Source organism: Myotis myotis, unplaced genomic scaffold, assembly GCF_014108235.1.
Source record: "Myotis myotis isolate mMyoMyo1 unplaced genomic scaffold, mMyoMyo1.p scaffold_m19_p_3, whole genome shotgun sequence".
In the NCBI taxonomy this organism is placed as follows: Eukaryota; Metazoa; Chordata; class Mammalia; order Chiroptera; family Vespertilionidae; genus Myotis; species Myotis myotis.
In genome coordinates this window covers 174,622,152-174,646,934 of record NW_023416335.1, presented here as the reverse complement: position 1 = coordinate 174,646,934, position 24,783 = coordinate 174,622,152, and the positions used below count along the sequence as shown (strand labels likewise).

The following is a 24,783-nucleotide window of genomic DNA, read 5'->3' as shown; positions in this document are numbered from 1 at the left end:
GTAGATATGTTAGTGAAATGATAAGATATCCTAGGTGTACAGTAAGGAAAATCAGGCAAATTGTGGACAGTTTGGTAGGATTCTGTTTGTTTAAAAAATGAGTCTTCATTTATATATTAGTTTTTTATTTTTTTAATATGTTTTTATTGATTTTTCTAGAGAGGGGAAGGGAGAAAAAGGGCGAAGAGAGAGAAACATCAAGGGGTTGCCTTCCATCTGCACCCCTAATTAAACAAGTTGTGAACATTCCACAAGCATCAAACCTGCAACCTGAGTATGTGTGCCATGACAATCAACTCAGGCACACCAGCAAGGGCTGTGTATTAGTGGTTTTTTAGTGTATCAAAATTTTCTGAAAGACGAGGTGTTACAGCTGATAATTCCCTTATGGTGCATAGAAAGTAGTGATAGATAGTAACATTCTTTGTCTTTTTAAAATAGTGAATATGAATACTTACAATAAAGAGATACTTAATAAAAATAAAATCAGAAAGTAATCACCACTTAAATGTAGGATGAATTCCTGTTAAATATCATAGAAATATTATTGACATTTGTCATGTTTATTGTTGCATCCTCCTTTTCTATTTCTCTTTCGGAAATTAAAATGAGGATTGGTGTAATCTGAATTTTCAGGAATTACGATAGATATAGTCAGCATTGGTGTTCAGGTAAACTAATTTTAAAAGATGTTCTGTCCAGTCAAACAGCTTATTAATAAACGGCCTTTATTTTTTACAGATTCCTGACATTCAAAAAACGTGATTTTTAATACACTTTTACTACTTTAATCAATCAACAATGGATTGGAATGCTAAACTGAATAGTGTCACCTTACAACCAATGTATCCTAAAAAACAGTCATCTCTTTTGGAGCCGAGTATAATAAACACACCATCTCAAGTTCCTTTAAACACTCCTGGAAGTAACCATCCTGCGTGTATGTTTCGGAGTAACTCATATCCAGTTTCACAGTCACCTCTCAACATCAGAAATACAACTTCCCAACAAATCTCTGCTTCTGATAAACATAGTAGGACAATTTTTGCCTCACAAGCTTCATTGGAAAGAAAAACTTATGCAAATGTAAAAGGACCCAATCAACTAAATAACAGTTTGCAAATGTCTCCAGGAGTTGCACAAAATGTGTGGGCAAACTCACCAGTGAGAAATTCTATGTTTTCTCATACGGGGGCAGCTGTTTCTCAACAAACTGGTTTTAGAACTAATCCACCAAATGTAAATGCACTACAGAATCAATTTGTAACATCAGAAATCTATCCTATGCAAGGACAGACGGTCCCTTCTAATTCTGTAAGAGTTCCTGTAACTTATCAAGGACACCAGAGACTTACCTCATCTTTATCAGAGCGACAGGCTGACTGGGCACAACAGTATACATCCAATGGACTGACTTATGCAGATTACAGACCACGTCCAGAGCAATACAGTTATCCACCACAAAGCTTTTTGCAAAGTCCTACTCTTCAGAAACAAAATACTATGCAACTTACATCAGTACAAGTTAAAAATAGTAATCATTCAAATTCTGCACTGACATTACAGTCAAAGCAGACTGCATCTTTACCGTCCTATCAAATTGCAGTTATTCAGAATGAAAAAAGACTTCTTCCTCCTTATGACTGTAGGTACACAAGCCAAACTTTGCAAAATACTCAGCATGTTATTAATCACTCTTCAGAAGTTCCTCAGAGTCAAGAAGTTCATACTTCTGAAATGAGGAAAGACTTTTGCAGGGGCTTTCAACAGCAAAACCTCAATGAAAATGTCAGTATAACTGGAAATTTTTGTAACATGAAAGTAAATACTAATGTCAATCAGCCTGTTAGTGAGCCTACTAGATCTGTGGACGATGTTCAGATTCTTCCTCAAAATAATCAAGAAGAAAGAGTAGATTTTTCTAATTTGACTTCAAGTCAAGTACTGGACACAAATACTGTAAAAGAGAAGTTAGTGAAGGATATTAAACAATTAGTAGAAATGAGAAAGAAATTTTCTGAACTGGCAAGGAAAATTAAAATTAATAAAAATGTTTTAATGTTAGCAGGTTGTACTAAGGCTAATAGTGAAACACCTCAAAATTCTGAACTGTCTCTGAAACAAACTGGCAATACCCAGTTTGGACCACATGTAACCCCAGCCACTCCAGAGACTGCAGTGGATAAATCACCAAAAGCAGTGGAAATAGCAGAAGAAACAAATAGAATGCACAGTACATTGAATTCTAATATTCAAGAGACCAATTGCAGGAATTCTAACCAGGTTAATTCGATTTCACTAAATTCTGTGTGTTTGGGAAAAGGGCCAGTGCCAGACCAGTTACATAATTTAAAAGATACCACGTCTTTCAAGATGCCAACTATGGATAATACTCAGTTTTCATCAGGAAATACAGTCAATGTTAAAGAAAATGTGCAAACCAATTCTGAAACAATTTTAGTTTCTCAGTCTATGGCCTCTGAGTCATACGCTTCAAAATATCTAAATGAAAATAGGCTACTTATCAGTCTCCTTGCACATTCAGATGAAATTGAGAAAAGGTTAATGAAAGATGGTTGTGAAACTATTAAGGATTCTAATCCACACAGTTTTAAAATGAATGCTAATACCCAAATCACTAATAACCAACTGAACTTGAAAACCATGGAAACTCCAAGCTCTTGTAATATAAACGCGAATGTATCAGAAAATTCTTTTTGCCTGGACAATAAATTCCCTAAAACTGGAGTACCTTTGAATGCTGACAGTCATTTGGAATTGCTAGCAACATGTCTTAATCTGTGGAAAAAAAACCCTTCTGAACCTACAGAGAAAAAACAGTGTAATGAGTTAACAACACAGAGAACAGCAGTTGGAATCTCAAAAGCTGGGGAAATCTGTGATAAAACTCCAGTTTCACTTGTGGGATATTCTCAGAATAAGATGGAAAACTGCTCACAAGTAACAACTCTGCCAATGGCAGTGCAAAGTTATGAATCTCCAGGTGCAACTACTATTAAGGGAACAGAACTTCAGATTGCTGTGGTGTCACCCTTAATTTCAGATATCAAAACATTGCCTGTCAATGGAATAACACCTGATCCTTTACCTGAAACAGTCTATCCAGTTATTAAAGAAGGCAGTGTTTGTAGTTTACAGAATCAATTGGCAGAAAACACAAGAGTGACTGCTGTATTGAAAGTGAACGAACCAGTTACAACAAATAAGGTTTTGCCACTAAGTCAGAAGGAAAAGCGAAATACGTCAACTAATGGTAATTCAGAAGATGCACCTAATACCAATCAAGGAAATCCAGTAGAATCTGAACCAAATAGTCACTGTCCTGTGAGTGATCAGCAAGCTTCATCTAACTCTAAAGACAATGATACTGTGAGTAGTGAGTTGTTGCAGATTGACAATATATGTTCTCTGGTTGAAGGTGATACATCTTATAATTATCAAATAGCAAAGATATTCAACTCACCTCCTATTGAACAGATTGAGTCACAGAAATCATTACCTAATCTCCAAGTGATTAGTACTAAAAAACAAAAAGAACAATTAGACAATATCACTGAAAAGATAGAGCTTGGTTTACAAAAAGATAATTTTTTACAGTACACAGATGTTTTATATAAAATACCTGATCAATCAAAGTCACCACAACCTCTAGAGTTATATTTGAAGAATGTTGATTCAAGTAGTGAAAATCCAGAGGAAAACAATTTGAAGCATTATAGTGAAAAAGTAAGCACAGCTAAAGATATGTGTTCATCAGCTGCTCTTAATCAGGACAGTAACCCCCAGGAAATTGATGTGTCCTGCAATCACACTGCCCAGGACTCTGCAGTAAATGAGGTTCTTGATAACACATCCATTTTCTTCCCACGCAATCAGCTTTCAGAACTCTCAAAAGAATTTCCCTATGGTATTGAACCTGTGACTACACATGAAGATTCTTCAGCAAAACAAATAACGGACAAAAACTCAAAGGATGAGTCTTGTGATAAAACCAGCTGTGACTCCAAAGATGCAACTGATGACATAAAAATTACAATATTAAACTCAGAGCAAATGAAAGAATTATTTCCCGAACAGAATGATCAATCTTGTGAATTAGACAAGTTTACAAACTCTCAGAAAGAAAACCCTGTCACAAAAAATGGAATCCACTGTGTCTCACCAGTACATACAGATGGAGAAAGTTCCAATTTTGTTATGGATTCAGAGAAAGATGATGTCCGTTGCTGTGCATTGGGTTGGCTCTCTAATGTTTATGAAGGAGTTCCCCAGTGTCAGTGTAAGTCCATCAATAACTTGACTTCAAAGGTTGAAAATGGAAAAGATCAGTGTTCTCTGGAGACCAGCAGTTGTAAGCAAGTAGAGAGTACTTCTGATAAAGATTATTCCATAGTATGTAATAGTTCTCCAAATAACAATCCAAAGATTGCGCTGACTTTTCCGATTGGGAAAAACCCTTTTTCTGAAACAGAACAAGGCAGGACTATGAAAGATCTATCAGAACCAAAATATAGCTCACTAAGGACAGAACAAGAATTATCTACCCCATCTGTTTCTAAAGGGGATAAAAAACTGGATTCCTTAAAATGTCACAAAAAGAAAAGAAAACTGAAATTTCATGAGCTGACTTTTCATTCTAGTGCTAAAAGAAAGTTTTCTCAAGAGAGCTTGCAGAGAAAGATCATAGCACAAAATTCAAGTCCACCTAAAGCAAAGCCAGGTTTCTCGACAAATAAAGATTTGCATATAAAAAATGGTTCTTTTGTACAGAAATTATTGCCAGAAAAGATAAAATTGGAAACAGGTGATCGTCAGCGAAAAGTTTCAGCAAAAAGGAAGTTAGGTGAAGGGAGCATACTTAATTCAGAGGTAAAGAAGATGAAGTATTTTAAACAAGAGCAAAATAAAAATGGAGATGGTACTTTGAAAACGTGTACTCTTTTGTCAAGCCCCGATGGAAGAGCCAAAGTTAAAGAAAAAACAGTATCTAATATTAAATCATTAGGCTCTACGTCTAAGGATAATTTGCCTAAAGTTGTTATAACGCTAGAGCAGTATTTGCAAAGGCAGAAGCATAAAGAAGCAATGGGTGTCAAAGCATCAAAATTAAACTGTGAGAAAAGTATACCGTGTGATTCTCAATCCATGAGGTCCAGTAAACTTTCTATGCAAGTGGGGAGTTCTGGGAAATCAGATGAGAGACACAGTAGCAGTGTGCAGACTTCTGAAGAATCATTAAGTATTTGTTCAAGCCATGATAAAAACACAAAAATTCACCATTCTCATGTTTCTAAATCATACCTTTTGGGGAATGCTAAAGAAACAGTTGGTGGAAAGCAACCTGATAAAATGTTCATTGATAAAACCAAATTAGATAAAAATTTAAACAACATAAACAATGGAGGTGAACGCAACCACTTGTCTCCCCAAGCAAAGGAGCAAAGGAAACAATATCTGAACAGAGTTGCATTTAAATGTATTGAGCAAGAGAGCATTTGTCTCACAAAACTTGAGAGTTTGCCGAAAAATATTAATAAAGAGAAGAGAGTGGAAAATAAACCTTTACCTCAGAAAAATACCACAGAAAAACAAAGCATGCTGGAGTTTAAATTATGTCCAGATGGACTGATTAATAAGAAGATAAATTCCACTGAAGAACAGAAGGATCTGCAACCTTGTCCTAGGAAGGAGCAAGCCCCTGTGCAAGGTCCAGTATGATAGTCCTCTGAATTAGAAATTTCGATTTAAACATTAGGATATATGTAATCATTATTAGTGATAGCTTTTGCCATCTTTGAAACAGTCGTAACATCCATTTTACTCATAAGAGGGAGGCATATGAAGCAAGAATGTCATCAAACGCAGGGTGGCAAATAGGTCTTTTGTCTGTTGGTTAACTGAATTGTAGAATTTTCAACGTAGAGGAAGAAAGGAGAAAATAGATGACTAATTATTTGTGGTAGAATGGAAACAGGAGTTGTGGATATTATGTAAGAAGTATTGTGCTGAAAAAATTCAGATTGAAAAACTGAAGGATCTGAATGGAAATGTTTCTCCTGCTTTTCAGACAAGTATCTGTTAAGTTTTAGCATAAAGATATAGCTGAAATAGGCACATTTTCTTAGAGGGTCAGAGAGATGTATTATTTTAAAAGTATGGGTAGTTTCACTTCCTGCTTTTAACCAGGTGCATAGAATTTGAGGGATGGAAGTAATGCTAATATTGAAAGTAGGTGGAGGCAATGTGAATTAACGTTTGTCATGTGCCCGTTAATAACTTGAAATGTGATGGCTTTTCAACCGAAGTGAAAGTAATTGCATAGTGCAGGTGAACTTTTGAAGTAAATTTTTTACCAAATTTGAGAAATTAGGCACTTTAAATATGAGAAAGAATTTTCCTGGTGCCACCCCCTCCCTTTTTTAAAAATTTCTTACCTGAGGATATTTTCCATTGATTTCTACAGAGATTTGAAGGGAGGGGTAAAGATGGAGAGAGAAAAGTCTATGTGAGAGAGACACATTGATTGGTTACCTCTCACACATGTCCTGACTGTGGCTGGGGTTTTGAGCCTACAACCGAAGTATGTGCCCTTGACTGGAGTTGAAACAGAACCCTTCAGTTTATGGCCAATGCTCTATCCCTGGAGCCAAACCAGGTAGAGCTTTTGAGCCGTTTTAGAATAATTTGAATATAATAATACCTTTTAGGCTTAATCTAAATTTTCTTCATTGTAGTACTAAAATTGGTGGAAACAATATCTGGATATCTCAAAATGAATATTTAAATAGTTACAGGAATAAAAAGTTCCAAAGAAGACTGGATAAAAGGTGCACCTGAGGAGAAAAGGATTCCAGAAGCCAACCAAGAAATAGGTAAAATTACAAACTATTTAATATTTTTTATTTCTCTGTTAGTCTGTCATATATAAGCTGGATTACATTTATAGTACTATTGTGAAGTTTTATTTTTATTCATATTCATTTAAAAATGATTCAGGAGTCTGTAACTCAGAGCCATTGTTGGTTCGGTTCCGGCGCCTCCACTCCAACTCCCGTGGGTCTCTTCTGTATGCAACGGATGGCATTGTCCTAGACAAAGCAGCTGGTACAAAGCGGGGACCTGATGAGCTCTCCTCTGCCTGCATAACAACAGGACCTATCTCAGCTTCCGCAGCAAATGGAAATGACAGGAAGAAGTTTAAAGGTGACAGCACCACGTTGAAAGGTGACAGCAAGAAGTTGAATGGTGACAATAAGTTGAAAATTGACAGCAAGAAGTTGAATGGTGACAGTAAGTTGAAAATTGACAGCAAGAAGTTGAATGGTGACAATAAGTTGAAAATTGACAGCAAGAAGTTGAAATGTGATAGCAAGAAGTTGAAAGGTGACAGCAGTAAGTTGAATGGTGACAATAAGTTGAAAGGTGACAGGGAGAAATTGATGTTGAAAGGTGATAGGGAGAAGTTGAAGTTGAAAGGTGACAGCAGGAAGTCGCATGGTGATAAGTTGAAAATTGACAGTGCGAAGTTGAAAGGTGATGGCAGTAAGTTGAACAGTGACAGCAAGAAAACGAAAGGCAACAGTAAGAATTCCTCAGGTGACAACAGAAGTTCAGGTGTTCCCTCCAGAGTGATCTGCATCGGGAAGCTCCCTGGGGATGTCACTGAGGATGAGGTCATTTTTCTGGGACTGCCGTTTGGGAAGGTCACCAACTTCCTGATGATGAAATGGAGAAACCAGGCATTCATTGAGATGAACACAGAGGAAGCTGCCATCACCATGGTGAACTACTATACCTCCATGAAACTCATGCTTCGAGGCCAGCCCATCTACATCCAGTTCTCCCACCAGAAGGAACTCAATACCAGCAGCTCACACAACCAGGCACAGGTCCAGTCAGCCTTGCAGGCTCTGAACTCAGTAAAGTCCAGGAACGTGGCTCTGGCTGCCTCGGCTGGTGCTGTGGGTGTAGGCACTATAGAAGCAGGTCCTGTTGTTGCTATGAATGTGGCCGCTGTGGATGTTGGTGCTGTGGATGCTGTGGATGTTGGTGCTGTGGATGCTGTGGATGTGGGGGCGGGCCCTGTGAGCTCAGTAGCTGTGAGCGCAGACTCTGTGGGCACGGGTGCTGTATGCTCAGGCACTGATGATGCAGGACCTGCAGACGCAGCTGCTGTGGATGCAGGTACGGTGATGACTGGCCAGAGCCCAGTCCTCAGGATTATCTTAGAGAACCTCTCCCACCCATTCTCCCTGGACATGCTTCACCAGATCTTTTCCAATTTTGGCAGAGTTTTGAAAATCACCACTTTCACCCAGAACAACATGTTCGAGGCACTGCTGCAGTTTGCTGAACCATTGAGCGCCGAGCTCGCAAAGGTGTTTCTGGACAGTTGGAACATCTTTGGTTGCACAGTTCGCGTCAGCTTTTCCACCTCTTCCATCCTCAATGTGAAGTACAACAGCAGCAAGAGCCGAGTCTACACCTATCCTGACCTATCCTGGCATGACAGCCAGTCCTTACAGGACCAGGCCATGGCCTTGGCCTTCAGTGCTGCTCCGATAATGTCAGCCCCTGTGAAATCAGGAGCTGGTTTTCCTTCCACCCTTGATATTCCTCAAGCTGCAGGCCTCTGTGATCCCAATGAGCTCCAGGCCCTGCCCCCTGTGGCCATCCCGTTGGTGTCAGGGGTAGCAACAGCAGAAGCAGGCCAGATTGCCATCGCAGACCCTGCACCTATGGCCAACCATTCGGTGTTGGGGGCATCAACAAAAGAAGCAGGTCAGATTGCCATCCCAGGCCCAGCAGGGGCTGGAAATTGTGTCCTGCTGGTCAAGAACCTCAACCCTGAGAGAATCACAATCCAAAACCTCTTCATTATTTTCGGTGTGTATGGCGATGTCCAGCGGGCGAAGATTTTCTTTAAAAATAAGACGCGAGCTCTGGTGCAGATGGCTGATGGGATCCAGGCCCAGCTGGCCATGAGCCACCTCAATGGGCATAAGCTGCACGGAAAGCCTATGCTCATCACGGTCACCCCGTATAAAAATGTGCATCTGCTTCATGAGGGCCAGGCAGACCTGGGCCTCACCAAAGACTACAGCAACTCACCCCTGCACCGCTTCAGGAATGCATGCTCCAAGAAGTTCCAGAATGTTTTCCCACCCTCAGAGAACCTGTACCTCTCCCAGATACCACCCTTCACATCCACACACAACCTCAAGGCCCTCTTCTCCAGCAACGGCAGACTTGTAAAAAAATTGAAGTTCTTCAAGAAGTGCGGGAGCACGGCGCTGATCACAATGGGTTCAGTGGAAGAGGCAATCCAGGCGCTCATCGACCTGCACTATTATGAACTGGGAGAAAACCACCACCTGTGGGTGACCTTTGCCAAAATACCTGTTGACAACTTTCATCTTTCTAGAAAACAGCCACTTTCAAAGCAGCTGAAGTGACCTTAAAATACCAGAGTTGTTTTTTTAAAAGACAAATCAGTTTACCTGTTTTTTAATATAATTCACTTTGCTCATCTTGTGGAGATGGGGTGCCAGCCTCGGGTTTTCAGTGACACGTGGAAAGGATACCTGCTCCTCCCTGGTGCCCCCTTGCCTGTTGCTCTTGCAGCCTATCCCTTTGGCATTCCCAAACCTCCAATTGGCCTTTTTGTGCCTTAACATATACTGCTCTGGCAGGTCTTTCTTGGTGGTGGTAATGCTCATCGGTTTGGGGACTGCCTCCCTCAGGGTTCATGTACCTGACATGGCAAGAAGCTGCCAGCTACAGGATGTACCCACATTTCAATCTTCCTTTTTATCAAGTATGTCATTCTCCCCACACCTGGCATAAGATATCCCTCCTGTGATGAGACACCTGAAGGTGTGTGTCCCTGGTGCTTCTTTAGCTTGTAGCTTTGTTTCATCATTAATCTCAATTGTGCTTTGATGCAGTTGCAGACATTTGCTCCTAGCAATATTTCCGGTTGACAAAATATTCTAGTCTTCATTTATATGTAAAAGAAATAAGGAATAACTTTCTATATAACAAGATGATAAAAATGGTATGTGTGTAAATCTAAATTTTCTTATTCCTTGGAGTTAAGTTGCAGGAGCAGAATCTAGTGTCCAGGGTAGACACAGTGGGGGCTACTGAGAAGCCTGGTTCTTTCTAGAAATCCCCAGACTTGAGTCTTCTGGATGTAGATGCCTTTCACCTAACCTGTCCTCTGGGAGGTCCAGGGTTCTTCGAACTTGCATGGTTTCTTTTTTCATGCAATTTTTGGACCAAAGTTTTCTGGGATTTTTTTTGCCTGCCTCTTGAGCTGTTTCCTTTACCTTGTGCAGTTCTGCATTCACAGGTCCTAGGGTCTTCCCTCTGCACAGACCAGACTTCATGCTGGCTGGACTGGCCCATCCTTTTAGTGCCTGGAACCCTGAACTTTCATGTATGGGTGGGGACAAGGGTATAAATACAAGTTTTTATACAAATTGTAAGACATGAGGTGCAGCATGTATTTTTTTATAGTGCTACAAATAATGTATTTTTATACCAGCTGTTTACAGGGTCAGTATTGTTAATGTGGGGGTTATATGGCACATTCCACTGCCTGCCTGACAATTTGTAATGTGGAAAGAACTGAATTAAAGTGATTTTATAACAACTTTGCCTTTTCCTTAGGCTTTCTGTTCATGTTGTTGAAGGCAGTTTGGCCAGTATGTACTGGACTTTGAATAAACTCTGTATCCTGAAAAAATAAAAACAGAAGATTCAGTGTTTGTGTTTATCAGTAGTAGAAAGATATGGGGAGAGAAGCAGTGATCTATTTCCTAAGTGTGGAATTGAGTTATTTTCATAATGAGACTGATGCTGATTTTTATATCTGGGGAGGTATTTGGGCTGAGGACCAACCATAAATACCAGAGCTTTTAACATTCAGTTTAATTGGTGGAATGAATCTAGTTAATTTTTAGGGTTTTGCATTGAGGAGTAGAAGCTTGGGTTCTGGAGTTTTATTTTGGTTTTGGTTTATTGAATGTCAAGGCAATAGTTTAGTCGCTTGAAAACAAAAACAATTTCACCAGAAGCAACAAGAAGGGAAAGCACATTTTCAGAAAAGAATGAAAAGTTGAAAAAAGGCTGAAAGCACAAGTACTTATAGAAATTGAGTCATACACATTGTGCAATTAGGAAAAAGTTGACTGAAAGGAGAAGTGAACTCTTATTAATCAGAATTGGAAAACAATCAGAAAGGACCCGAGATTAAAATTTTTTTGAAATTGGAACACCAAAAGTCAAAAATAACAGTGATAGAAATGAGCATGTAAATGAAAGCAAGAAAGGTCCATAGAAAGAGGAGACATAGGTATTACTCCAAAGAGAAGGTGAGAGCCATACTTGATACCTGAATATGAAAATATTCAGAAGATGGATGCACGGGTTGTCCAACAGTCTTCAGGCAAGAGATAATTAACGGATAAAAACAACCACCAACAGGATGAGCAATAAACAGTGAAACACCAATACCTAGAATCATGGTAGGAAAAAAACATAAACCAGGGAAGAAGCACAATGAGACTTGCAGTTGTACAAGTGATTGGTTGGAAGACATGCTCTTCTAATTTCTCCATCATATGTGGAGAGGGGAGCAGTGATCTATTTTAACGATGAGGGGAGTCCCAGTTACACAAGTTTTAGACCTCTGTTCATTCTGATGAGGCTCCGTGAGAGAAGAGAGATGAACTGAACATTGTGAACTTATGTGAAGTGAGATAAGGAATGCTACGACTCCCAAAGAGTCGAAGCAACCTATAAAACTTTCCCTCCTGGGTATTGTAGAAAAGAAAGTAACTTACTTGAATGGAAAGCAGCAAAGAGACACCCCTAAGGCAGCAGCAATTCTGTCCCCATGAGAAGAATGAGGGTGGAGAAGAATTACGAAGAGGATAGATTATTTGACCCACCCAGGCTTGCAGAATGTAAAACCTACCTCGTGGAAAGTTATGGCTGGAGCTGGGATGAAAAGTATTGGAATTTTGCACCTGGTGAACCATTAGTGAAATAAAGAGGCACATCAAGAAGTGCACATGAAAAGCTGGGGCCAGGATTTAAAGGAATAGTGAGGCTAATACAGCACTGAAACCATTTAATGAAGTAAAAGTACAGGCATGTTATGGAATGCCTAAGCCAGAATTTTAAAACTGGAATTGACTGGTGTTTGTGCTGTTCAAATAGCAATGAAGAAGATCACACAGTTGTGTTCAAATGTCAAATTAGATTTTTGTTGAGCAAGGGAAGAAGTGGAACAGCCTTACCTTAGGAGTGACAATGAGAGTAGAAAAACAACCCAAAGGACAGGCAAGAAAGAAGTTCTGTGTGTAATCTGTTTAATTGAGAAAAGCCATAGTTCATCAAACTTTTAACTCATCCCAATTTTTTATACCAGAGAAGATTGTTTCTCTGTTTTGCTCACTAACATTAAGAGAATAATAAAGTAAATAAATGAAATTTCTGTTTCCGTAGATGACAATGTCTTGGCTAATTCAAGAAACACCAACAGAACCTTCAGTGCAGATGGACTTGAGACACTAAAAAACCCAGTAAAGGATTCAAAAGCAATGTTTCAAGCCTTCAGGCAGAAGTATCTGGAGAAGAGAAGCAAAAGCCTTGGTAGCAGTCCTTTAAAAGAATTCTGAGACTTTAATTCTTATGATTCTGTAACTGGCATGAATTTTTATTATTTTCTGTTCAGAATATTTTGTTGGAAATATACATAATTTCTGTGATAAAATGCCTCAGTCAGAATTAGTTACGATTTAGGTTATGTATGTCATTGAGAGCCTTATTTGTGGGTAACAGACAAAACTAAATGCTATTAGCAGGGAAACCATAAGGCATGGAATTACAAAAGTATTGAACCAAGTATACCATTATTTTAAAAGGAGTTCTTATAAAAATCTTATTTTGAAATGCTAATTCACCTTTTGTGAGGCAAAATATTCTTCAGTTAAGGACTTGGTGATTTTAGGCGAGACTTTAAATATATTTTTGTCTTTAAAACTAACTGGCAGAACTTAGTTTTCAAAAGTGCTCTCTGTGAATGTCAAAGTATATCCTAAGTATTTTATACCTAATTGTTAACTTTTTTTGTCAGAAGTCTTGTTTTACACTTAGTAAACTGACAGATTTTTGGATAATACTGAAACATTACTTTTTATACTTGAAATAAACTTTTTAAAAAACATTTGAAATCAAAATGGATTGATTTGTGTTTGATTTTTCTACCTTCAGGAGAGGACACACTTTAGGAAGGTGTTTAATTTTTAATTTATTAAAGTAACAGTTCTTACTGATGTAAGTTTCATATTTTCTTTATTAAAGACTTATTGACTTCAGAGGAAGGGAGGGGGAGAGAGTGATGGAAACATCAATGATGAGAGAAAATCACTGATTGGCTGACTACTGCACGCCCCCAACTGGGGACCAAGCCCACAGCCTGGCCATGTGTCCTTGACTGGAATTGAACCTGCTACCCTTCAGTCCACAAGCTGACTCCATCCACTAAGCCAAACCAGCTAGGGCAGTGGTCTGCAAACTATTAGTCAACAGAGCCAAATATCAACAGTACAACAATTGAAATTTCTTTTGAGAGCCAAATTTCTTAAACTATATAGGTAGGTACATTGTTATTAACTTAATTCAGGTACTCCTAAGGCTTAGTAAGAGCCACACTCAAGGGGCCACAGAGCTGCATGTGGCTCGTGAGCCATAGTTTGCCTACCACGGGGCTAGGGCAATTATAATACTGAAGATCCATCCATGTTTCAAAGTGCAGTATTTAATCTATATTATGATTGAGTAGTCTGTCATGTATATATCAGGTATACGGGTAATGCGGATTTTGTAATTAAACACAATTTCAAGAGAACCTTCAAAAGTGCTTTATTTAATGTCCATCTCTAGCTACATATTTTCCCCATCTTTCAGGTAATTTGTGGATAAAACCAAAAGTTTTTAATAGACTTCTTTTTGTGGCAACCCATTCAGATACCCAATTTTCCACTTCGTATGTTGTGAAGTGCTGCTCTGAAAGTGCATGTACCATTGATCAGAACAAGTGGTAATGTGAAGGAGCAAGATCTGGTGATTACCGTGGGTGGGTTAATACTTCCCAGGCAAGATCTGTTAACATGTCTTTAACTGGTTTTGAAGTGTGTGATGGTGCGTTATCATGAAGCAAAATTACTTTGCCATGTCTTCTGGGATATTCTGGTCATTTCACGATCAAAGCATGGTTTAATTTGATTATTTGTTGTTGATAGTGATCAGTATTAACAGTTTCACCTAGTTTTAGAAGCTCATAATACACCACACCTTCCTGATCCCATCAAACGCAGAGCATTCTCTTCTTTCCAAAGGGATTTGGCCTTGAAGTTGATGTTGATGGTTGACCTAGGTTTTGTGCGTTTGGGATTCTCAAAGTAAATGCATTTTTCATTGCCAGTCGCAATTCGATGCAAAAAAGACTTTCGTGCTGTTGAAGCAACATTTTACTGATGACTTAGGTTTTCCATATGTCTTTCGTTCAGTTGATGTGGCATTAATTTTCCATCCTTTAATGTCTTTCCCATTGCTTGCAAATGATCGGATATCTTTGGCTGAGCAACGTTTAATCTTGCAAGTTGTTTTTGAGTTTGTCACGCACCTTCATCCTATAATGCTTGTAATTGTTGGTCTTCAAACTTTTTTGGTTGATCTGGATGTTTTTGTCTTTCACATCAAAATCATCACTTTTAAAGCGTTTAAACCAGCGTTCATAAGTATCTTGAGATGGAGCACGTTCACCATAAGCTTCTCCAAGTGTATAACTTTTCGCAGCACTTTTCAAAATGAAGTAATGAATTAAAACTTGCCATAGATGCTCTTTTTGGGGGGCACTTAATTTGACATTTTTAAGTATAAAAATATCTATGATAACACCTTCAGAAAATTTGACATGAAGTTTTGAAGCTTGCTGTCAATACAACAAAATAGCATTCATATCAAATGGCATATATGTCAAGACTAGTGGCCCGGTTCATGAAATTCATGCAGGGGAGTGTCCCTCAGCTCAGCCTGTACCCTCTCCAATCTGGGACCACTTGGGGGATGTCCGACTGCTGGTTAAACTGGCATCTCTCTCGCAATCTGGGACCTCTGGCTCCTTATCGCTCACCTGCCTGCCTGAAAACCCCCAACTTCCCCCCCTTCTGGTCTAATGACCCTTAACTGGTCCCCCCTGCTGGCCTGCTTGCTTCCAGCTCCCCACTTCTGCTGGACTGATCACCCCTAATTGCCCATCCTGCTGGCCTGATAATCCCCAATTGCCCCCCCCATCTCTGCCAGCTTATTCACATCCAACTGCCCCCCCGCTCCCACCGGCCTGTAACCCCCAACTGTTCCACCCTCCCCTGCCAGCCTGCTTGCCCCAGCTGCCCCACCACACCGCTCCACAAGCCCCCCCCCCCCCCCCACTGGCCTCATCACCCCTAACCTGCCTCTGCTTCAGCCTCGCCACCATGGCTTTGTGCAGAAGGTCTCCCGGTCAAATTAGCATATTACCCTTTTATTAGTATAGGTATGTGTAACTCCATCTATTGAAAAAAGTCTGCATTATTAACTGATCCAGCTGGTGTCTGTGTGTGATGTCACTGTTCCCCAATCCATCCATTGAATACATGATTTATTCATGTCTTAACTATTGTAAATAATGCTACAGTGAGCATAGGGGTTTATATGTGTTTATGAATTAGTGTTTTTATAATTTTTAGGTAAATACCCAGAGGAAGAATTGCTGGATCATATAGTAGTTCTATTTTTAGATATTAGAAGAACTTCTGTGCTGTTTTCCATATTTACATTCCCACCAACAGTGTACAAGGATTCATTTTCCTCTACATCCTTTTTAACACTTATTTCCTGTCTTTTTGATAATCATTCTAAGAGATTTGAGGTGTTATCTCATTACCCTACTAATAAGTTGCGGTGAACATCTTTCTACATGCCTGTTAGCTATCTGTCTGTCTTTTAAAAAAATGCTTTAACATTGGTTTTGGTTGTGGAGTTGTATAAGTTATATATTTTGGATTTTAGTCCCTTCTTGGAAATATCCATTACAGATATCTTCTCCAAGTTATTAGGTTGCCTTTATTGTTGTTTTCTCTTCCTGTGCAGAAACTTTTGTCTAGTCAATTTTTGTTTTGTTTTGTTTTACTTGCCTTAGTATATAAGTTCACAAAAGCACTTCCTAGACCAGAGCCCATAAGCTCAGTGTCTATGTTGTCTTGTATGTATTTTACTGTTTCAGGTCTTAAATTCAAGTCTTTAATTCACTTTGAGTTATTTTTTGTGCATAGTTTAGGGTAGTAGTTTAGTTTTATTGGTTTTCATATAGCTGTTCAGGTTCCCAACAAATTATTCACAAGACTTTGTATTCTCCATGTTATATTCTTGGTTTCTTCATTGAAAATTAGTTTTCCATGTATATTTGTTTATTTCTGGGGCCTTAATTCTCTTCCATTGTTTCTGTGTGTGTGTGTGTGTGTGTGTGTGTGTGTGTGTGTGTGTGTTTTCTGCCCATTCCATACCATTTTGATATAGTATTATTATTGGTTAATCCTCACCTGAGGATATTTTTCAATTGATTTTTAAAGAATATATTTTTATTAATTTCAGAGAGGAAGGGAGTGGGATAGAGAGAAACATCGATGAGAAACAATTATTGATTGGCTTCCTCCTGCACACCCTCTACTGGGGATCAAGCCCACAACCCTGGGCATGTGCCCTTGACCTGAATCGAACCTGGGACCCTTTGGTCCACAGGCCAGTGCTTTATCCACTAAGCCAAACTAGCTAGGGCTCAATTGATTTTTTTTTTAAAAAAATACGTTTTTGTTGATTTTTACAGAGAGAGGAAGGGAGAGAGGGATAGAGAGATAGAAACATTGATGAGAGAGTAACATCATTGATTGGCTGCCTTCTTCGTGCATCCCCAGTGGGGATTGAGCCAGCAACCTGAGCAAGTTGGCCTGTCAGGAATTGATCCCGTGACCGCCTGCTTGTAGGGTTGATGTTCAACTGTGGAGCCACGCCAGCTAGGCTTCAATTGATCTTAGAGAGAGTAGAAGAATAGGTGAGAGATAGAGAAACATCGATGTGAAAGAAACACGTAGATTGTTTGCCTCCTGCACACACCATGACGGCCGGGGATCAAGCTTACAACCCAGTATGTGTCCTTGATAGGAATCAAATCCAGGAACCTTCAGTCATTCGGCTGATACTCTATCCACTTAGCCAAACCAGCTAGGGCATGTAGTAGTATATAGTTTTAGATTGAAGTCTGGGTGTGGGATACCTAGGCCTTTTTTCTCTCAGGATTGCACAGGTTATTCAGGGAATTTTGTGGTTCCATACAAATTGGAGGATTTTTTTTGTTCTATTTCTGTGAAAACTGCCATTGGTATATTGGTAGATATTTTATTGAATTTGTAGTTTGCTATAGTTAATACAGATATTTTAACAATACTTATTCTTGTAATCCATGAGCATAGAATACCTTTTGTGTGTGTGTGTGTGTCTTCCAACTTCTTTCACAATACCTTACAGTTTTTGGTGTATAGGCGTTTTTTTGTTTTTAAATATATTTTATTGATTTTTTGAGAGGAATAGAGTTAGAAACATTGATGAGAGAGACGTCTTATCAGCTGCCTCCTGCACATTCCCTACTGGGTATGTGCCTGCAACCAAGGTACATGCCCTTAACCGGAATTGAACCTGGGACCCTTCACTCCACAGGCTGATGCTCTATCCACTGAGCCAAACCCGTTAGGGCCAGTGTATAGGTTCTTTACTTCCTTTTTAAAAATTGAATTTATTAGGGCTACATTGGTTAATAAAATTATGTAGGTTCCATGTGTAAAATTCTATAATACATCATCTTTAAATTGTTTTGCATGTTTACCATCCTATGTGTAATCACCTTCCATCACCACTTTTCCTGTATACATTTTTCCTGTATACAGTGAGTCCTTGATTTACGAGTTTAATTTGTTCTGTGACGGAGCTCGTAACTCAAATTACTTGTATGTCAAATCATTAAAGTGAACGAATGAGACATGTGATGCTGGGCTGATGTTGTGGCGTTCACTGTGACGTTCGTTGCGCCAACTAGCAGTGGGGTATCTGAAGCTGGCTTGTAACCTGAATTTTAGCTCGCAACTCAAAGCAAAAAATTGGCCAAGAGACGGCTTATATCTCGAAAAACTCATTAGTCGGGACACTTGTAAGTCAAGGCCCCACTGTATACCCTATTCTACCTGTTCCCACCCCCATTTCCCTCAGGTAATCACCGTATTGTTTTTTGTGTCTATTATGTTTAAAAAAAAGTATTTTTATTGATTTCAAAAACAAAGGGACAGAGAGAAACATCAAGGATAAGAGAAACATTGACCAGCTGCTTCCTGCATGCCCCCTCCTGGGCACCAAGAGCAGAACCCAGGCATGTGCCCAACACCAGCCTGGTGGTTTTTTGTTGTCTTTTTGCTTGGTTCCTTCACCTATTTTACCTATCCCTCCAAAACTACCCCCTTGCTTCATGACAACTGTCAGTCTGTTCTCTATATCTCTGAGTCTGTTTCTATTTTGTTTGTATACGTTGTTATATTCTAGATATAAGTGAAATCATATGGTATTTGTATTTTTCTGACGCTTATTTCATTTGGGATAACTTCTAGGTCCATCCATGCTGTTGCAAAAGGCCAGATTTCCTTCTTTTTTACAGCAGAGTAATATTGTATTGTGCAAATGTGATACAACTTTTTTTTTTTTTTTTACATTTATATTGATTTTTTAGAGAGAGGCGAGGGAGAGAGAAAGAGAAACATTGATGTGAAAATAAGAACATGGATCCTCTGCCTTCCCTATACCTCCTACCAGGAATTGAACCATTTTGGCACAATGTCTGTCACCCAACCCACTGATCCACACAAGGCACCACAGCTTTTTCATCCACTCATCTACTGTTGGGCACTTGGGCTACTTCCCAATGTTGGCAATTGTAATTAGTGCTGCAGTGAAATTTTTGAGAAAGTTCATGCTGTTTTCCACCGTTGCTGCACCATCTACATTCTCACCAACAGGTGCAAGGATTCCCTTTTCTCTACATCCTCGCCAACACTGGTGATTTGTGGATTCATTGATGATAACCATTCTGACAGGTGAGGTGATATCTCATTGTGGTTTTAATTTGCATTTCTCTGATTATTTTTTTTAAAATATATTTTTATTGATTTTTTACAGAGAGGAAGGGAGAGGGATAGAGAGTTAGAAACATTGATGATAGAGAAACACCGATTAGCTGTCTTTTGCACACCCTCTACTGGGGATGTGCCCGCAACCAAGGTACATGCCCTTGACTGGAATCGAACCCGGGACCCTTCAGTCCCCAGGCTGACGCTCTATCCACTGAGCCAAACTGATCAGGGCAGCATTTCTCTGATTATTAGTAACACTGAGCATCTTTTCATATATCAATTGGCCATCTGTATGTGCTCTTTGGAGAAGCATCTATTCAGCTTTTTTGCCTACTTTTTAATTGGATTGTTTTTGTTAGTGTTAAGTTGTATGAGATTTTTATAAATTTTGGATATTGCCCTGGCCAGGTAACTCTTGGTTAGAGCATCATCTGAATATTCCAACATTACTGGTTTGATCTTCAGTCAAAGCACATCAAATCCATGTTTCTCCCTTACTCTTTCTCTAAAATCAATACATTAAAAAAATTTTTTTGGCTATTAACCTGTTATCAGCTGTATCATTGGCAAATATTTCTCTCATTCAGTGGTTGTTACTTTATTTTGTGATGGTTTCCTGTCCTGTGCCCCTTTAGTCTTTTGTTAAGCTTACTCCTAGGTATTTCATTGTGTTGGTTGCAATTGGAAATGATCTTTTCATTTATCTTTAGGTTATTTTGTTCTTAGTATAATAGAAATGCAACAGAATTTTGTATATTCATCCTGTATCTTTAAACATTACTGTATTTGTTTATTTTAGGTATTTGATGGAGTCTTTAGGATTATTTTATATATAAAATCAGGTCATCTGCAAATTGCAGCAATTTTACTTTTTCCTTTGCAATTCGGATGCCAATTTATTTATGCCTAATTGTTCTGGCTAGGACTTCCGTACTCTGTTGAATGCTAGCAGCTAGAGTGCACATCCTATTCTTAGAAGCAAAGTTTTCAATTTCTTACTGTTGAATATGATGTTAGTTGAAAGTTTGTCATATATGGCCTTTACTATGTAAAGGTACCTTTATACCCAGTTTATTGAGAGTTTTCCCCCCCCCATAAATCTTGTATTTTGTCAATGCTTTTTGTTCATCTATTGAGATGATTTTATACTTTTTATCTTTTTTAATGCATTGTATAGTATTGATTTTTGGATATTGAACCATCCTTACATTCCTTGATTTATTTTGGTGTATGATCATTTTATTGTAATGTTGTATTTGATTTGGTTCTATTTTGTTGAGGATTTTTTTTTTAATATATTTTATTGAATTTTTACAGAGAAGAAAAGAGAGGGATAGAGAGTTAGAAACGTCGATGAGAGAGATTGATCAGCTGCCTCCTACACGCCCCCCAGTAGGGATGTGCCCGCAATCAAGGTACATGCCCTTGACCGGAATCGAACCTGAGACCTTTCAGTCCGCAGGCCGACGCTCTATCCACTGATCCAAACCAGTTTCGGCTTGTTGAGGATTTTTACATCTATATTTATTAGAGATACTGGCCTATAGTTTTTTTTGTGATGTACTTTCTTGGTTGGTATCAAGGTAATGTTGGCCCTGTAAAATGAGTTGGAAACTATTCCTTCTTCATTATTCTTGAAGTATATGAAAAGGATAGGTATTATATCTTTGATTGTTAGCTAGAATTTACCAGCGAAGCCATTTGGCCCTGGACTTTTGTTTTTTTTGTTTTGTTTTGTTTTTTAATATATTTTATTGAACTTTTACAGAGAGGAAGGGAGAGAAATAGAGAGTTAGAAACATCGACGAGAGAGAAACATCGATCAGCTGCCTCCTGCACATCTCCTACTGGGGATGTGCCCGCAACCCAGGTACATGCCCCTGACCGGAATCGAACCTGGAACCTTTCAGTCCGAAGGCTGACGCTCTATCCACTGAGCCAAACCGGTTTCGGCGACTTTTGTTTTTTGGGAGATTTTTTATTATTGCTTCTATTTCCCAACTAGTGATTGGTTAACTTGGATTTTCCATTTCTGTATGCTTCTAAGATTTATCCATGTCTTCTAGATTGTCCAATTTAGGTGGCATATAGCCTTTCATAGTATTCTTATATCCTCCTCTCTGTTTTTGTGGTGCTCATTGTAACTTTTATTTCTTATTCATTTGAGTTTCCTCTTTTTTCCTTAGTGTGTCTGGGTAAAAGTTTGTAAAATATGGGGTTTGTGTGTGTGTGTGTGTGTTTTTTAAGGATTCATCTCTTCATTTCAGTAATTTTTTAAATCCTCACCCAAGGATACCAGTATTTTTCCATTGATTTTTTTTTTTTAAAGAGAGGTTGAAAGGGAGGGAGGGTCTGGGAGAGAGAGAGAGAGACATCAATGTGAGAGAGACACATCTCTTGGTTGCCTGGGCCAGGGATTGAGCTTGTAACTGAAGTACATGACCTTGACCAGGAATTGAACCCAAGACCCTTCAGTCTATGGACTGACAATAACCACTGAGCCAAACTGGGCTAGGGCTCATTAATTTTTTTCTATTGTCTTTTCTGTTTATTTCTACTAATTTTTATTGTTCACTTCCTTCTGACTTTTGGCTTTGTTTTTTTTCTGTTTCTTTACGGTGTAATGTTAGGTTGCTCATTTGAGATTTTTCTCAATTTCTTCATATAGTTCTGTATTACTATGTAGGCCATAGTATTATATTTCTGCACCTTAAACTATTTGGTATGTTGTATTTTTGTGTCTCTTTTTAAATTTTCTAAAATATATTTTTTTATTGAATTCAGATAGGAAGGAAGAGGGAGAGAGAGAAACATCAATGATGAGGGTCATTGATTGACTGCCTCTTGCCTGCCTCCCCTACTGGGGATCAAGCCCTCACCCAGGCATGTGCCCCTGACTGGAATTGAACCTGAGACCCTTCAGTCTGCTGGCCGATGATGCTCTATTCACTGAGCCAAACCGGCAAGGACTTGTCTCTTTTTTTTAAATTCTCATCTGAGGATATGTTTATTGATTTTTAGAGAAGGAAGGGAGAGAAACACTGATGTGAGAGAGAAACACAGATTGGCTGCCTCTCGTTTAGATTGTATCCACAACCTACAACTGAGGCGTGGTCCCAACTGCAAATCCAACTCACGACCTTTCCTTGTATGGAACAGCGCTCCACACCGGCCAAGGTGTTTTTTTCTTTGGCTTTTGTTTCTTCAGTAACATGTGGTTTAGTCTCTACATATTTGGGGTTCTTCTGCTTTCTTTTTGGAGTCCATTTTTAGTTTTCATACAGTTGTGGGTGGATAATATGTGTGGTATGATTTCAAACACTTAAAATTTATTGAGACTTGTTTTGTGTCTCAACAAATGGTCTTTCCTTGAGACTGTTTATATGTGCACATGAAAATAATGGGTCTTCTGTCCTCTTGGGATGGAAAGTTCTCTAAAGATCAAATAAATCCACGTGGTCTAATGTGTCTTTTAAAGTTGATACTTTCCCGTTGACTTTCTGTCTGGATCGATCTATCCTGTAAGTTGGGTATTAATTTCCTCTACTATTATGTAATTGTTATTATTGTAACAGTTTGTCTCTTGTCTCTTATCATTTTTTGTTGTTGTTGTTAATCCTCAACTGAGGATATTTTTCCATTGATTTTTAGAGAGTGGGAGAGAGAAGGAAAGACACAGAGAAACATCAGTGGAAGGAAACATCCATTGGCTGCCTTCTGCAGGAGCCTTGACCAGGGCCTGGGCCAGGGAGGAGCCTACAGCTGAACCCCCAGGGCCCTTTGGTGTGCAGGCCAACGCTCTATACACTGATCCAATCCAGCTAGGGCTCTTTTACCTTTTTTTAAAAATCTTGTAATCTGTTCTGTGTGACACAAGTTTCATTACACCACTTTTCTCTAGATGCTAATTGCTTAAGGCATCATTTTCTTCCCTTTCACTTTGAGCCTGTCTTTGTCTTTTGAGCTGAAATGGGTCTCCTGAAGGGAACATATAATTGAATGTTGTTTGCATGCTTGGCTCACCAAGAAGTCATGGAAAGGGGTGCCTGAGGGATGGGTTCAAGTGTTTAGCCTGAGATAAGCTGCTGTTGCTCATTGCTCTCTGGTTGCAGGTCTCATGGGCCTCCTTAGAGTTTAGAAGATGTACACATTTTGGAGAAGAAGACTGGGAAAGGAAAGGTGTGAGTGTGCTTCCAGGATGGAGAGCACACTGTCATTATGGTTTGACCGTTTTAATATAATGTATCATAGAGAAAATGTTTTTCTATTGAGTTACTAACTTGGTGTTCTGGTAGGTTGTATTTGAATGTACAGCTTCCACAGGTTTGGGAAGTTCTGATCAATTGTTAGCTCCCTCTCTACTGGTGTACCCATTATCTTTATATTGCTTTCTTTTTGGTTCAGATTGTTCTGATAGAGTTTTCTTTCTTCCTCCCCTCCCACCTCCTTTCTTCTTTTACTTCTTGAGAGTAAGGGAGAGAAACACCAATTTATTTTGTTTATTTTTTAAATATATTTTATTGATTTTTTTACAGAGAGGAAGGGAGAGAGAGAGAGTTAGAAACATCAATGAGAGAGAAACATCGATCAGCTGCCTCCTGCACACCTCCTATTGCGGCTGTGCCTGCAACCAAGGTACATTCCCTTGACTGGAATCAAACCTTGGACCTTTCAGTCCGCAGGCCGACGCTCTATCCACTGAGCCAAACCAGTTAGGGCGAAACACCAACTTATTTTTCCACTTATCTATGCATTCACTTGTTGCCTCTTGTATATACCTTGGCCAGGAATCAAACCCACATCTTTGGCATATAGGTATGATGCTCTAACTAACTGAGCTACTAGGTCAGGGTTCTTGTAGAGTTCTTTAATTTTTTTTTTTTAACTCTTGGTTCTCTCTCCACCTGAAATATTTGTAGGTTTCTGTTATAGGGCTTGCTCATTCTCGGTTGCATCTGTTCTACTTATTTCCAGTGCAGTTAATACATTCTTCATCTCATTTGCTGAGTTTTTGAGCTCCATGAGTTCTGTTTGACCGTGTTTTATAGTTTCAACATCTTTGGTAAAGTACTCCTTTTGTTCAGTAATTTTATTTTTGAGTTCATTAAATTGCCTGAGTTTTCTTGAATCTTGTTGATTTTATAAATAATTATCATCTTGTGTTCTCTGTTATTTACATTAGTCTTGCATGACTGAGTTTGGTTTATGGAGATTTTTCATTTTCTTTCTTTGTTACAATTTTATTTCCTAAGTACTTTCTGGGTTGTTTCTCTTCCTGTACATTTGAGATCATGGATTTTTGTTGTTATTTAGATAACGTTTTGCTCTTAACTCATAAGGTTGATGAGTTGAAGTCTCTTGTTTTCCAGTAGCTGGTGCTATGGTGCAAGTTTTTGTTTTATTTTACTGGCGTTGCTTGTAGGGTAGCTGTGGGGCTGTGTTGCTTTGATTATGGAAATTATCATGTACCCACTGGGTT

At 38.9% G+C, this 24,783-nt stretch overlaps 1 protein-coding gene across 15 annotated transcripts in view; it reads left to right on the top strand.

The window, feature by feature from the left end:
- Positions 1-13,271, top strand: part of RESF1 (retroelement silencing factor 1) — a 40,061-nt gene extending 26,790 nt beyond the window's left edge. For 7 of the 15 annotated variants that reach the window (XM_036296552.1, XM_036296551.1, XM_036296549.1 and 4 more), the window contains 3 exons: positions 742-5,728; positions 6,810-6,893; positions 7,018-12,531. In XM_036296552.1, coding sequence (XP_036152445.1) covers positions 802-5,728; positions 6,810-6,893; positions 7,018-9,476 — 7,470 coding nt within the window. In that variant the 5' untranslated portion in view covers positions 742-801 and the 3' untranslated portion in view covers positions 9,477-12,531. The other 8 variants (XM_036296560.1, XM_036296559.1, XM_036296561.1 and 5 more) reach the window with 6 other exon arrangements.
- Positions 13,272-24,783: the final 11,512 nt, after the last annotated feature.